Source organism: Mastacembelus armatus, chromosome 23 (genome assembly GCF_900324485.2).
Source record: "Mastacembelus armatus chromosome 23, fMasArm1.2, whole genome shotgun sequence".
NCBI classification, from domain to species: Eukaryota; Metazoa; Chordata; class Actinopteri; order Synbranchiformes; family Mastacembelidae; genus Mastacembelus; species Mastacembelus armatus.
Genome location: NC_046655.1, coordinates 10,547,030 through 10,559,044, shown reverse-complemented (window position 1 = coordinate 10,559,044; position 12,015 = coordinate 10,547,030). Strand labels below are relative to the sequence as shown.

Here is a 12,015-nt window from a genome sequence, read left to right as displayed (position 1 = left end):
GAGTTGATTGTTCTGCTAATCAGGAAACAGGGGACATGAAAGCAAGTCCAGCCTGACAAAGGAGAGACAGCCAACTTCCTGAACATGTCAGCCTCTTTGAAGCCGAGAGCCACCAAGAAATCAAAAAGGTTGTTCTGATTGGCTGTTCGGACAGAATGAGGAAGCAGAGGAGATTTAATCTTCATCAGCTAAGTGTTAACCCGTTGGATCTGTTGATGATGGAGTTAAAACAGCTGGAGTTCGTTATGAAAAATAATTATCCTCACTGTAATTAAAAGTACGAATATTTATATTACTTAGTTGGAGCCACAGATATTGATGCAAATAGCCAGATAGATCAGCAGATAAACTGATAATGAGAGTAATCTTTATTTGCAGCCACAGGCTGAGCTCAGACTTACTTTTTCTTATGCTTAACTGTTATTTTGTATTTTATGTGAGCAGCTCATAATAATAATAATAATAATTTTCAAATACTTCACAAATATCTGTGTAAAAACACATACAGTACTATACCTATAGTAGAGTTAGCCCTATAGTGTTTGCATGTCAGAAGACATAGACCTCTTGTGTGCGAATGTCCACATATGGTTTGTGTGCTTATATTTTGTATTGCAGGCCACTTGAATTGATGGAGTCACCTGAGGTCATTACAATAGTATTTTTATTATAAACATATTTTTTAGATACAGTCAGGCCTTTTCATGTTTGTGCAGGTTTTGTATATTTAGCACAATAGGAGAGTAAGCTGCTTTTATACAACAGTTATTGTCTTAATAAACAGTCAATAAATATTTTCTGCAGAGTAAACATATATCCATTGCATGGATCTAAGAGCATCAAATAAAGAATGTAAATATGGACCTGTGTTGTATTAGCTGCAGCTGTTTGGAAAAAATGCACTGTTTAGTGCAAACAGTGCCACTTGCTGTGGTTTCATGCTAATTTCTGCATGAGGAGGTTAAAATAAGTCATTTAACTGGCCTAAACCTCTAGCTGGTTATTTTAAGAGAAAACTGCTGGGAGCTGCAGGATGGGGTTTTGTAATCAATGAAAAGATAGATTCAGTGAGCATGGTAAATGTAGGTTAGTGAGCTGAATGCAAAGTAAGTTTCATCCTTTGTGCTATAGGTTTATTTTCAGTGATACATTAAAAAAAGATGAGACCCTTGCCTGCCTTTACATATCATCAGTGCACACACAGCCAGCAGCTTTTTATCACTGTTCACATGTTTCAAATGATGGAAAGAAACAAATAATTGCATGTGAGCTGCCCATAAAATCTGCCAAAATAATGTCAGATTTCGCCTTACACGCCAGGAAGGGAAGAACCACTGCACATTTCGCAATTAACCTACTTATTTGACATAGTTTTATACATGCTATCTGGACATATATGCATTTTCCTCTCCTCCCATATTACTGCCAGCTTGCTGTTGGACGGACTGTGGGAAAGTAGCGGTGCCACTTCTGGTCGGGGTATTGTTCTCCCATTGGTGCTATTGACGTATGATGTTTGAACCCACCCTTAATGCTTACTTCCTGACCTTTCAGCCACCACATATAAAAACTAAACAGATACAGTTTAGCTGATTAAAAAAAGGAAATATTTTATTAACATCTTTATGTATTGTCTGTAGCACAACCATTTAGTGAGGAAAGAATGCCATTTAAATAGGAACTGTATCTTTATTAAAGTAGAAGGAACAGTAATGAGGCTATAATAATCATAAAGCCAGTGTTCTAGTGTCTTTCGCACATCTCACTCTTTCATCACCATCTCCTCATCGCCTGCCATCATGCTGTGGCCACACACTGGCAGGATTATAGCAACTGATAATCAGCAAATGAATGGATCACTCAGGCCCAAGCAGCAAGCATAGCAGCTTCACTTATGATCTTTCCACCTAGCACTGTGATGGATGATTAGGTACCTCTGGGATTAGAAAAAGAGAACTCCATGTGTTCAGTTGCCTCATGTGGTGCAGTACAATACGCTCGCTACTATAGCTGCTATGGAGGTGAAATTTATGGAATTTTTATCCCCAACCAGCTGTGGCGTACACTGGGAACAAAGCCCTGAGCAGTGTTTCCCTTCCAACACGAATTTAGGACGCTGTGTTGTTTAGATTACATATTGTGTCAACTTTTTGTGTGCAGTGTGAATGTGGCTCCTTGAATGCACAAACACACAGCACGCCACCTTTAATCAGGTTATTCGTTGACCCCAATCTCCATGTTTGTTTCAGAAACTGTGCAGACTATGATCACTTTAACACAGAGGTGATCTGGACCCTGACAACAAACCCACACATACACTGTCTCTCTCTCTTTAATACACTTCCTCACATCCCACTGCCAGGGATTGTGAGACTGAATCTTAATGAAGATGAAATCAATAATTGGTAGCAGGCTTCCTTGTAATGCAAATCATTTTGAGAACTCAGAAAAACCTTATGTCTTAATCAGTCTGCTCTATTTTTAGTAAAAAAAAAAAAATCATGTGTTTGTTCTTGACTAGCAGAAACAGTCACTGAGAGCATAAGTGGTGATTTCTTACAGATTAGCAGAAAAAAAAGAACAGAGAAAAATGCACCTTATATAACATCTTTAAACACAGTCGTCATTACCGTATTTGTGTTGTCCTTCCTAGTCCTGTGACAATAGAGCTGCAGCTAATGTCTACTTTGATTATCGATTGTTTGGCAAACTCTTTGCTCAATTTCCTCATTAAATGTTTGGACTAGAAAATGTCAAGAAAAAAAAAATTGGCCATAAGTTTCCTAAATTCTCATACTGCTGGAGCCAAAGAATGTGTGATTGAAAAATGACCTAAATGATAATTTCACTTTAATAAGATGCAACATATTGATTAATTGATACTTATTGCCATGATTTATTGTGGCCCTATTGTTTTGGAAATGGCCCCTGCTGTTTTGCGTTTTCCCAGACCAAAGTTAAAATATGACCAAACCCTTGTTCGGCAGTCCTAAACAGCAATCCTACTATTGGTAACATTTAGCACATGTGTGCCACCACTGATTTAGGGCTTTGGTGTTTTTAAAAACCCTTCAGAACAAATCAGTGTGCCAACATGATAATTGATGCAGATTTTACTTGTGGCAGGTCTGTAATCACTTTGCTAACTTTGGTGGCACATTTTCCACTGTGCTGCTGTGATACTGATTTATTTTGTCCCTTCCGGATGGAGGTCTTTTCTTCTTATGGAGTCTTAATCATCAGCATCCGTGTTACTCCTAGACCAAGCCAGCAGCGTCAGTGATCTGTTTACTTCAGTGGTGCGCCAGCCCAAGATTATCATTGTGTGAATAGGCCTGTCTGCTGCAGCTCTCTGCCTGTGCACTTAATTAGCACTAAGACTGCTCAGTAAGGAGATGGAAATTTAATTGGCCAGACAAGGGGTACGGTAAAGGGCTTGATACTGCAGCAGTTGCAGTTGCTAATGGAGATAGTAAATATAAAAAGGCTATAAGGAGCAGAAAGTGAAGGGAGTGAGATGATTGGATGGAAATTATGTTAACATAAAATCTAGAAATTAAGATAAAAGAATAATTGGTGGTGGGTGACTAGCATTCAAGACATAATAGGAGCAAGCAGAAGAGAAATGAAGGGAAAATGAACAAAGAAGTGATGATATCCATGAAATAATGTCCAGGTCAGTGTCCATTAACAGCAGCATTTTTATGGTGATTGGCTAATCCATCTCATTATGGCCGTCAGGGAGCAGGAGGATGCACTCTGCTACAAAATGCTGTAATTCAGCCAGTGCTGATTATGTTAAGTGATGGTAGTTTAAACTGCAGATGTTTATTAGAGTGGGCCAAAAGGGGCCAGTGCACAGGCAGACATAAAGACTGGACCAAAGCCCAAATATGTAAAGTAAACTCAGAATTTTTGCACCTGAGTTTGTCGTTATAATTCTTTAATATATCACATAAATCATTGAATCTGAAGGCAGGCTTATTCAGTCGGGTCACAGAGAGTGTAGTGCGGTGTAGTGCATTATGTCATCAGCTATTAAGAAAACAACAGTTTTAAAAGGATGCATTTTCTGATTCTGGTGATTCCATCTTCTAGCTGAGGGAGAGTTAGATATCTGCACAGCCTCTTTGCCTCATGAGAGTTGATTAGGAAAATAATCACAGACGAGAGTGATTGAAACTGCAGCTGCAGTATTGGGCAAAAAGTTTCATGCATTTGGTTAGAGGCCAGAGTGTGCTGTCCATAGAAAGACATTAATTATGCAGACACACATAGATACACCTGAGTGGGTTATAATTCCATGCAGTAATGGACTTACATTTATTAGAATAATTCATTTATTTTATATCCTACAGTGATTTCCAGTACTCCCATACAAAATCATGGAGTCAAACAAACAAACCTTTCTGTAATGTCCTCTCTTTGAGCTTTGAAAAAGGTCTTTGTGCACATCTATAGGTAGCCACAGCACGCGCAAAAGCAAATCATTGGTGGTGAGATCACTGTTGGTGAGGCGTTCGAGTGCTGCATTTGCATATTGAAAAGACACATACCCAAACATTGAAAGGAGGCCAATTTTCCCCTCAGCGAACGCAGAGGACAGGTGAAAAAAGACCCCATCCCATTACAAATGGACCTCAGAAAATAATTCTACCTTGTAATGTCTGCTTTCAGCCTCTGAGGGAAATCTCTTCGGTTTTACCTCCCCCCCACAAAAAAAAAAGAAAAAAAAAAAGAAAAGACCAAGCTCGTCCTGTACTTTGAGGATTGTGAATAGAGCCCCACAGCCCGCCTGCCTGCCCCACATACGGTGTCTGAATACAAAAGACCCCCTTCTGTAAGAGCAATTACTCTGGGAGACCACTCTATCTGCACCGCTGCAGAGACAGGCCTCAATGAAGCCATCAGCACAGGCTCTGTTGTCACACACTCACACACATGTGCAAACACAAAAACCGACACCTTGCATGTAGCTGTTTATTTCTTTAGCCTTTATAGACACATGCATGGACACACACCCACATACCCCAGACCAAAGCCCCGTGGCTAATGCATTCTTTTCATCCTCCAGTGCCAGGGAGGGAGATGAGTGGTTGGCACTGATTTGAATATTTTAATTATTTATCAGCACAGACTATAAAAGCTGTGTAAGGGTTGAGATTTGATTATGTGCTCACCTGACGGGACAGGGAAATGGAAAAACATTTCCACAGTTTTAAACGTTGATGGGTGCAGTATTTATTCTGCTTCAGAAAAAAATCCAAATTTTTTATGTAAATTCTGGCGATAATCATAGAGCTTGTGTAGTAATGTGAGCCTGTCATTGTATACTCTCATTAATAAATCTTTCAGTGTTAATAGTCATTGCCTTTCAATTTACTGCTCTTGTATCCTGAGCTTCCCTGGCCTCATATCATACTCTGCACTCTAGTACTGTAAACCATTATATAAATAATAGCTCACTGTGGAATTAAAGCAAATAAGGAAGAGATTTGTAAACTGAATGATATAATGCTCTGGGCCCTTAGAAGTATCAGACAAGGGAAAGTTCCACTTTGGCTTCGGAGCCTGAGAAACATGCACTTGCCTTTCTCTGATGGAGAACAATCCTGGGAAATTGAGGAATTTGCTCTAGCCCACGTGATGACTGGGCCGTAGGCTTGAAAGGAAAAACATTTAAATTAGGAATTTTATATTGAGGTATTATCTCCTGGACACAGGATCTATAGTTTTATCACCTTTTTCATTGTAAATTTACACTGGTTTTGCTTTACCATCATTCTTTTGCTTTTACCTTGTCTGCTCTCACTGGGTGGCAGCTCAGTCTCTCCCTCCCTCCCTTTATGCTGTCAGCACTAAGTTACAGTCTCCAGACAAAGGAAGCCCTCGGCTGGCTCCCTGTCGCTGTCCCTTTCCCTCTCTTGTGCACCATGCACAAACACAGAAACAGAGTTAATGATATTCAAACCTTTATAGAAAAGGTTGCCACTGGGTTAGTGCGATCAAATCCTGGAAACACAAAGTTGATTCTCACCTAAACATGAGTGTGCATGAAGCAGAATGCAGATGAAGTGTTCAGAGGACATGCTTTATTATTTTGCAGCATTTAGAATGAACTGCAGGTGAATCCATAAGAACATATAGATGGGAAACACTGGTTTCACTGCAGGCTGGGTTTCCTTTTGTATGCCTGTGAACATTTTCCCTTTAGTTTGTTGTTTGTTTTCTCCTAGGCCTCGGCTTCTGACAGGCTGCCTAAAGTCCGGAAAATAAAATTTGAAATGATTGTTATTATTGACAGCCAGTGTGTAATATCTGTGCAAGCTCTATATTGGCTTGAATTTCAGACAATTTTTTTAACATGCTGTCTGGTGGTGGTTCACCCACTTGGCTCTGAGCTGTTGCTGCCCTCCCATTCATCACCTTTAATTCCTGCTGTGAACCTCATTTGTTGCAGTCTGTAAGTGTAAACCAGTGCAGCTCATATCCTCAGTAATGATCCACTAATTATGAGACTCCACAGCAGCAGCCTCGGGGGTGTGAGACCACCTGTCCACATGTGTGTGTATGTAGGTACCTATGACATATGTACATGCTGTGTCTGTGAGAGCAATAGCAAGTGCTTCTCTGTGTATTTAATCACACACCCACCCTGTGGCCTGGTTATTTCACACAAAAAAATACAAGCAAAATGATCAAGAATAATAAAGTTTGTAACTCTAATAGCTAATCCATTTGTTATGTATATGTATCATAGTATATGTATCATTTCTTCTGCACTTCCAGCCGAGCCATCAAGACCAACCAGGACCTTCTTCCTGAAACTCCGTGGACCAACATCCTGTACGATGACTTCTGGGGCACCCTGCTCACTCACAGCGGCAGCCACAAGTCCTTCCGTCCACTCTGCACGCTCTCCTTCCGTCTTAACTACACCCTGCATGGCCTGCGCCCCTGGGGCTACCACCTAGTGAACGTGGTGCTGCACGGGCTGGTAACCGCCCTATTCACGGCCTTTAGTCGCCCGCTCCTGGGTGGAGGGTTGTGGAGCCTGCTTGCTGGCCTTCTTTTTGCTTCTCATCCAGTGCACACTGAAGCGGTCTCTGGTGTGGTGGGTAGGGCGGATGTCGGCGCTGCTCTGTTTTTCTTGCTGTCTCTTCACTGCTACGTGAGACACTGTGGACATCGAAGGGACGCACACGGCGCCAGGCGATGTCATGGGAGTTCAGTCACCAGGTGCTGGGCCTGGATGCTGGGGAGCCTGTGGTGTGCGGCAGCCAGCATGCTGTGGAAGGAGCAGGGGGTGACAGTGCTGGCCGTGTCAGCTGTGTACGACCTCTTCGTGTTCCAGAGACTCCGGTTTCGCCAAGCACTTCTCCTCTTGTTAGGAAAGGTAAATGAATGCATGCTGCTGAGCCTGAAGTGTGTGTGTATTTAATGACTCTTGTCTTGGCATCTCTGCATATCCAGTTTCCTTTTCCTTCCCTCAGAGGCAAACCACAGCCAACCAGCTGTTCATGGTTCCTGTATTGTGGATTAAGTTTTGCGTATGTATCGTTTTGTTTTTTGTGGACAATGTGTGTATTTGCTTTTCATTAGGAGTGTAATTAGGAAAGCTGTTTGCCCATGCAAACGGCACATGTGGATGTGAATAGTAAGCTATTCTCATTTGTCATCTACAAACAGGAAGAAACTAAATGCAGCGAAGGAAGTTTTCCCCTTCCTTGCAACACTCCCACCTACTTCACCTTGTTGCAGTAAACAGATACACATTAATGCAGGAAAAACAAATTAGGATCTCAGCTTTATTATTTGTCTGCATTTGTGAAAACTGCGGTTGAGCAGGAAAAGCTATTTTCAGCATGAGCTGTTTTCCATTTTAAGGTGGCAAAAGGTATGTGAACACAAACACGCTGGTAAAGTGATGTGATCTCACTCATACACTCACTCACAGTATGCTTCCTGTGCAGCATAACTCTGTAGGACCCCATTTTCCCCTCCAAACTGAAATTATTTGAGGAGAACAACCTTGATATAGTGACTCATCTGACTGTTGGATCCAGTGGTTGACTGGAAAACCTTCTCATACAGGCACTCCACATTTGATTAGAGAAACTGCTTCTTAGCCAACATGATAGCCCTCGTAAAATGCATAACTAGCATAATAAAAGGTCCCCTTGGGTTTACTGAGCAAGGACAATCTGGCTCTGAATGTGTGTGTGAGAGAATTGGAATTTTTTTTGACTGGTTTCTTCTTGTGGAAACATCTATAAATATACTGAAATATATAGCTGTTCCCTTACAAGATTTGTGATATAACTTGTGTAGTACATCACAAATGTCCTGTCCAAGTTTCTGCTCTATGCAAAATTAAGCTCAGTATGAACTTGTGTGGGAGACTCTTATTTACTTCTTATTTACAGTGACAGCATCCGAATAAAAACACGCTGTGCCTACTGGTATGTAAATCTTTACCATACCTGTGGGGCAGCTTCTCCAGTAGTTGTTTCTGGGAGAATGACAACCCACAGCTGTTATTAAAGGGCTTGCAGTGAGCAGCCCAGAGAGATCAGAGAGTGAAGAATGAGGGAGTTATGTTTTTTTCTTCACGGTGCTTGGCAGGAATTTCTCGTGTGTGTGTGTGTATGTGTGTGGTTTCACAACCATTAGACCTTAGCAGATGCAAAATAACACCTGTCTTTCAAATTGCACTTAGTCATCTAGTAAAGCTGCTAAATCATGTCAGAGTAGCTACACAGAAGGAAAGTGGATGCTGCTCATCTGCTGACAGAGTGTTAAGGCAGAGAAATAGATGAATGTAAACCATAGACACTACAAATTCACAGAGAAAAGGACATTTTTAAATCATTATCCAGTACAGAACAAAAACCAAGACTTCACTTTCTGGCAGAATACAATTTGTCCAATGCAAATAGAGATCTGTAGAATATTACGATAAAAGAGCAAATAAAATTTGGCTGCCAACTCCCAACAAAAAAACTCCAACTTTCATGTAATATTTGTTGGGATTGTACTGTATTATCAGCTGTTCCCATTATTTTCTCTGCCTCGTGTGAACAAATTAGATACAAAGACCTGGAAATGAATCGACAGCCTTTCATTGAGTGTTATGGGTTCCAGCGTTCCAGTCTGTTGCGTTACGGCCTGAAAGATTTCATCACCTTCAGTGCTTGTCAGGAGCAGTAATGAAAAATTACATTTCCCTGTGTAGAGCAGGGATATCATCGGCAGCCTCCACCTCTCTGCCCAGACACAATCGTCCTGCCCAGGACACCCATGCCAGCCCACCAGGTCTGTGTGCCAACCCCCCAAAGCCACCCACCTCTGCCAGCACATCTGGTTCATTTATCATTCTGGCAGTGCCCTCTTCTATTGCTCCAGTTATCTTGGCAGGGAGCTTGTTATGTACTGGGGCCAGCCACAAGGGCAGTCGTTTCCTTGATTATGAGCCAGACATCTCAGGACGCATGGGAACAAAGGGAGAAGGGTAGCGAGAAAGAATGAGTGAGGGAAACTATGCTCTCACTTCCTTTCTTTATCTTGGTCCTTCGTACCCACTGTGCCCAAAAAGCCCTTTGAGAGTAGACGACTTGGCTTCTCTTGGATCATATTCTACTCTGTAGCATAATCAGTTGCTACTGAATTGATTAGTAAGGGAGAGATTGCAAATGTTTGTGTATGGCGGCATGTGATTCTGTTTACGTTCAGTCAAAAGATTTTCCATTTTTTCCCAAATCAAGCAAAACAATAAAAAATACCGGCTATCACATTACCTGACTGCTGCCTCACAACAGCCACAAACAATAAGGAAATGCAAATCAGCTCCAGTGCACTGTAGCAAGAGAGGACAGATGCGCTTAGACCAGCACTCCATTTCTCATCCTATTAACTCCCTAATCAGACTGAGATGAGATTTCAAGTAAGACAAGGTAGGACGGAGGGAGAGTTAGAAAGTGATAGATGGAGACAAAGGAAGGTGTGGTGTTAATGCTGCAGCCTTTTGAGAAAGCAAAAATGAGTCTTATATGCCAAGATTATAACAATAATGTCTTTGTTCTTTCTGTCCTCTTTGTCACTGGCAAAAAAAACGGTCCATGCTTTAGACAGGGCCCAGGCAAATAGTTTGCTTTTGCTGGTTTTAGAAAAGGCCAAAGGTCTCTCAGCGAATCCCGAGATAAACTGTGAAACTTTGGCAGGCAAGACTGATTTCAATCAGTTTGTTTTAATGTTGAGTGGGGATTTAAACATTCACTTGATTGAAAAAAAAAATGGCATCTGTGATTATACCTTTCTCTCTGAAAAACTATAACAAAGGTGTGATGTTAAATATAGTTCCTCTGAGAAAAATAAGGCTGGTTTAAATGTCTGTGGCGTGAACTTTAGAGGATTTTCTCAGTTGAATGAGTGCACCTGGAGCCTAATGAAAGATGACAGCATTTTATCATTCTTCTAGAGGAACAGTGACAATGCAGGGATTTGAACGTGTCATAAAGTCTCCTCCTCCTCATTTGTCTCAATGAGCGCTGCAGGAACGCAGATATATTTCAGCGTAACCAGCTGATGACTTGATGAATTCTGTGCCAGTTATCCTGTAGCAGGAGCATTCAGCTGTGAAATGATGCCCCCTTTTGCAAGTTCTGCTGGATACTCTCTAGTTAGCTCGCATTCATTCAGCATGTTGGCCAACCAGAAGCAGTGCATCTTCATTCTTTCTGGCACATATAGACAATGAACGTCATGCAAAAATATTTTTCTCTTCTTACTTTAAATCTTGTAGTGTTGTAGTGTTAGTGTTTGTACGTGAGTTCCAATTCTGATTCAGCTGTACTAACTTGGCGGAAATTAATGAATACCATAAACTGCAGTGTATTAAATTGCTTTTGGATTTAATCTGGATATAAGACATTTAAACTGACAAATGTAACTGGGACCTGAAAATCTTCTACCTGCCAATTGAATACTAATCTGTTCATACAGGTGTTTTTTGCATAAGGCTTATAGGGTCTTTTGGACTTTGAACATGCATTGAAACTATTTATAATTCAATTGATGAATAGTCTTTTAAAAAACAGTAAAAATATTTTACTCAACTAAGTTGAATCAGATGCACAACTTCTCTTCAACAGCATCAAGGAGCACTGTGCTCTACTAAGCCCCCTCTAATTCCTATGTCACGACATTACTCAAACAGGAAGCTCTTTAAACGTTAACACCGATGGCACCCCTGCTTTGATCAGCTGTCCTCGTGAACGGCATGCAAGACTTCAACCTCTGACCCATCTCATTACAGGTTTCTGTGCGAGCAGCAGCAGGGCTTTCATGGGGAGAACTTCACGGTAATTAGGTCAGTCTATCAAAGTCAGCCCTCTCAATGCCAGCCATGCTGCTGTCTGATGTCTCGCGCCAAGTCAGCAGAATCCAGAACACATTAGAGCTGGAAAAAGAACTGTGGATGTATGTATGCCTCATTGTACCTTTCACCACAATTTAACATGTCACTGGTAATGCATCAAATGTGAGCAATGCTGGATGTGCGTCGTAAAAACACAAGGCGTCCAAAATTTTAGAAGGCCTTGTCTGTGCAAAAATAATTGCCCTACAGTGAGCCAAAGCAACTCAGGTAATACTACCTGTAGTGAATAACCTTTAAAATACTAGTTGGCATTTAAACTTTATATCTGGCAAATTACTTCTTGTTTAGTTTTGTCTGTAATTTACGAACACTGAACATGAGATCTGTGGTAATCCCAATTAACTTTTTTCTAAAAGTAGACTGGACGATAACTCAATAAGATTTGGATTTCTTAAACAAGTAGTAAAGCAATGCTCTGCATCAATCCAGTGCAATGAGGAGAGTTATGAGCAGCTTAAATTGGACATTATTTTAACAAGAAAAGTCCAGAAGATTGTTCCCCAGCTGTCTTGCGTCAATCCGGAGCAGCTTTAAACAGCGCATGCATGAAGTCAGCCATGTCCCGCTGTTTCTTCAAA

The 12,015-nt window shown here is 41.1% G+C and overlaps 1 protein-coding gene across 3 annotated transcripts in view; it reads left to right on the top strand.

Annotated features, from left to right (window-relative positions):
• tmtc2a (transmembrane O-mannosyltransferase targeting cadherins 2a) overlaps positions 1-12,015 on the top strand; it is a 44,022-nt gene that overhangs the window by 12,569 nt on the left and 19,438 nt on the right. For all 3 annotated transcript variants that reach the window (XM_026327426.1, XM_026327428.1, XM_026327427.1), the window contains exon 3: positions 6,790-7,396. In XM_026327426.1, the coding sequence (XP_026183211.1) occupies positions 6,790-7,396 (607 nt within the window). The remainder of the gene's footprint in view (positions 1-6,789; positions 7,397-12,015) is intronic.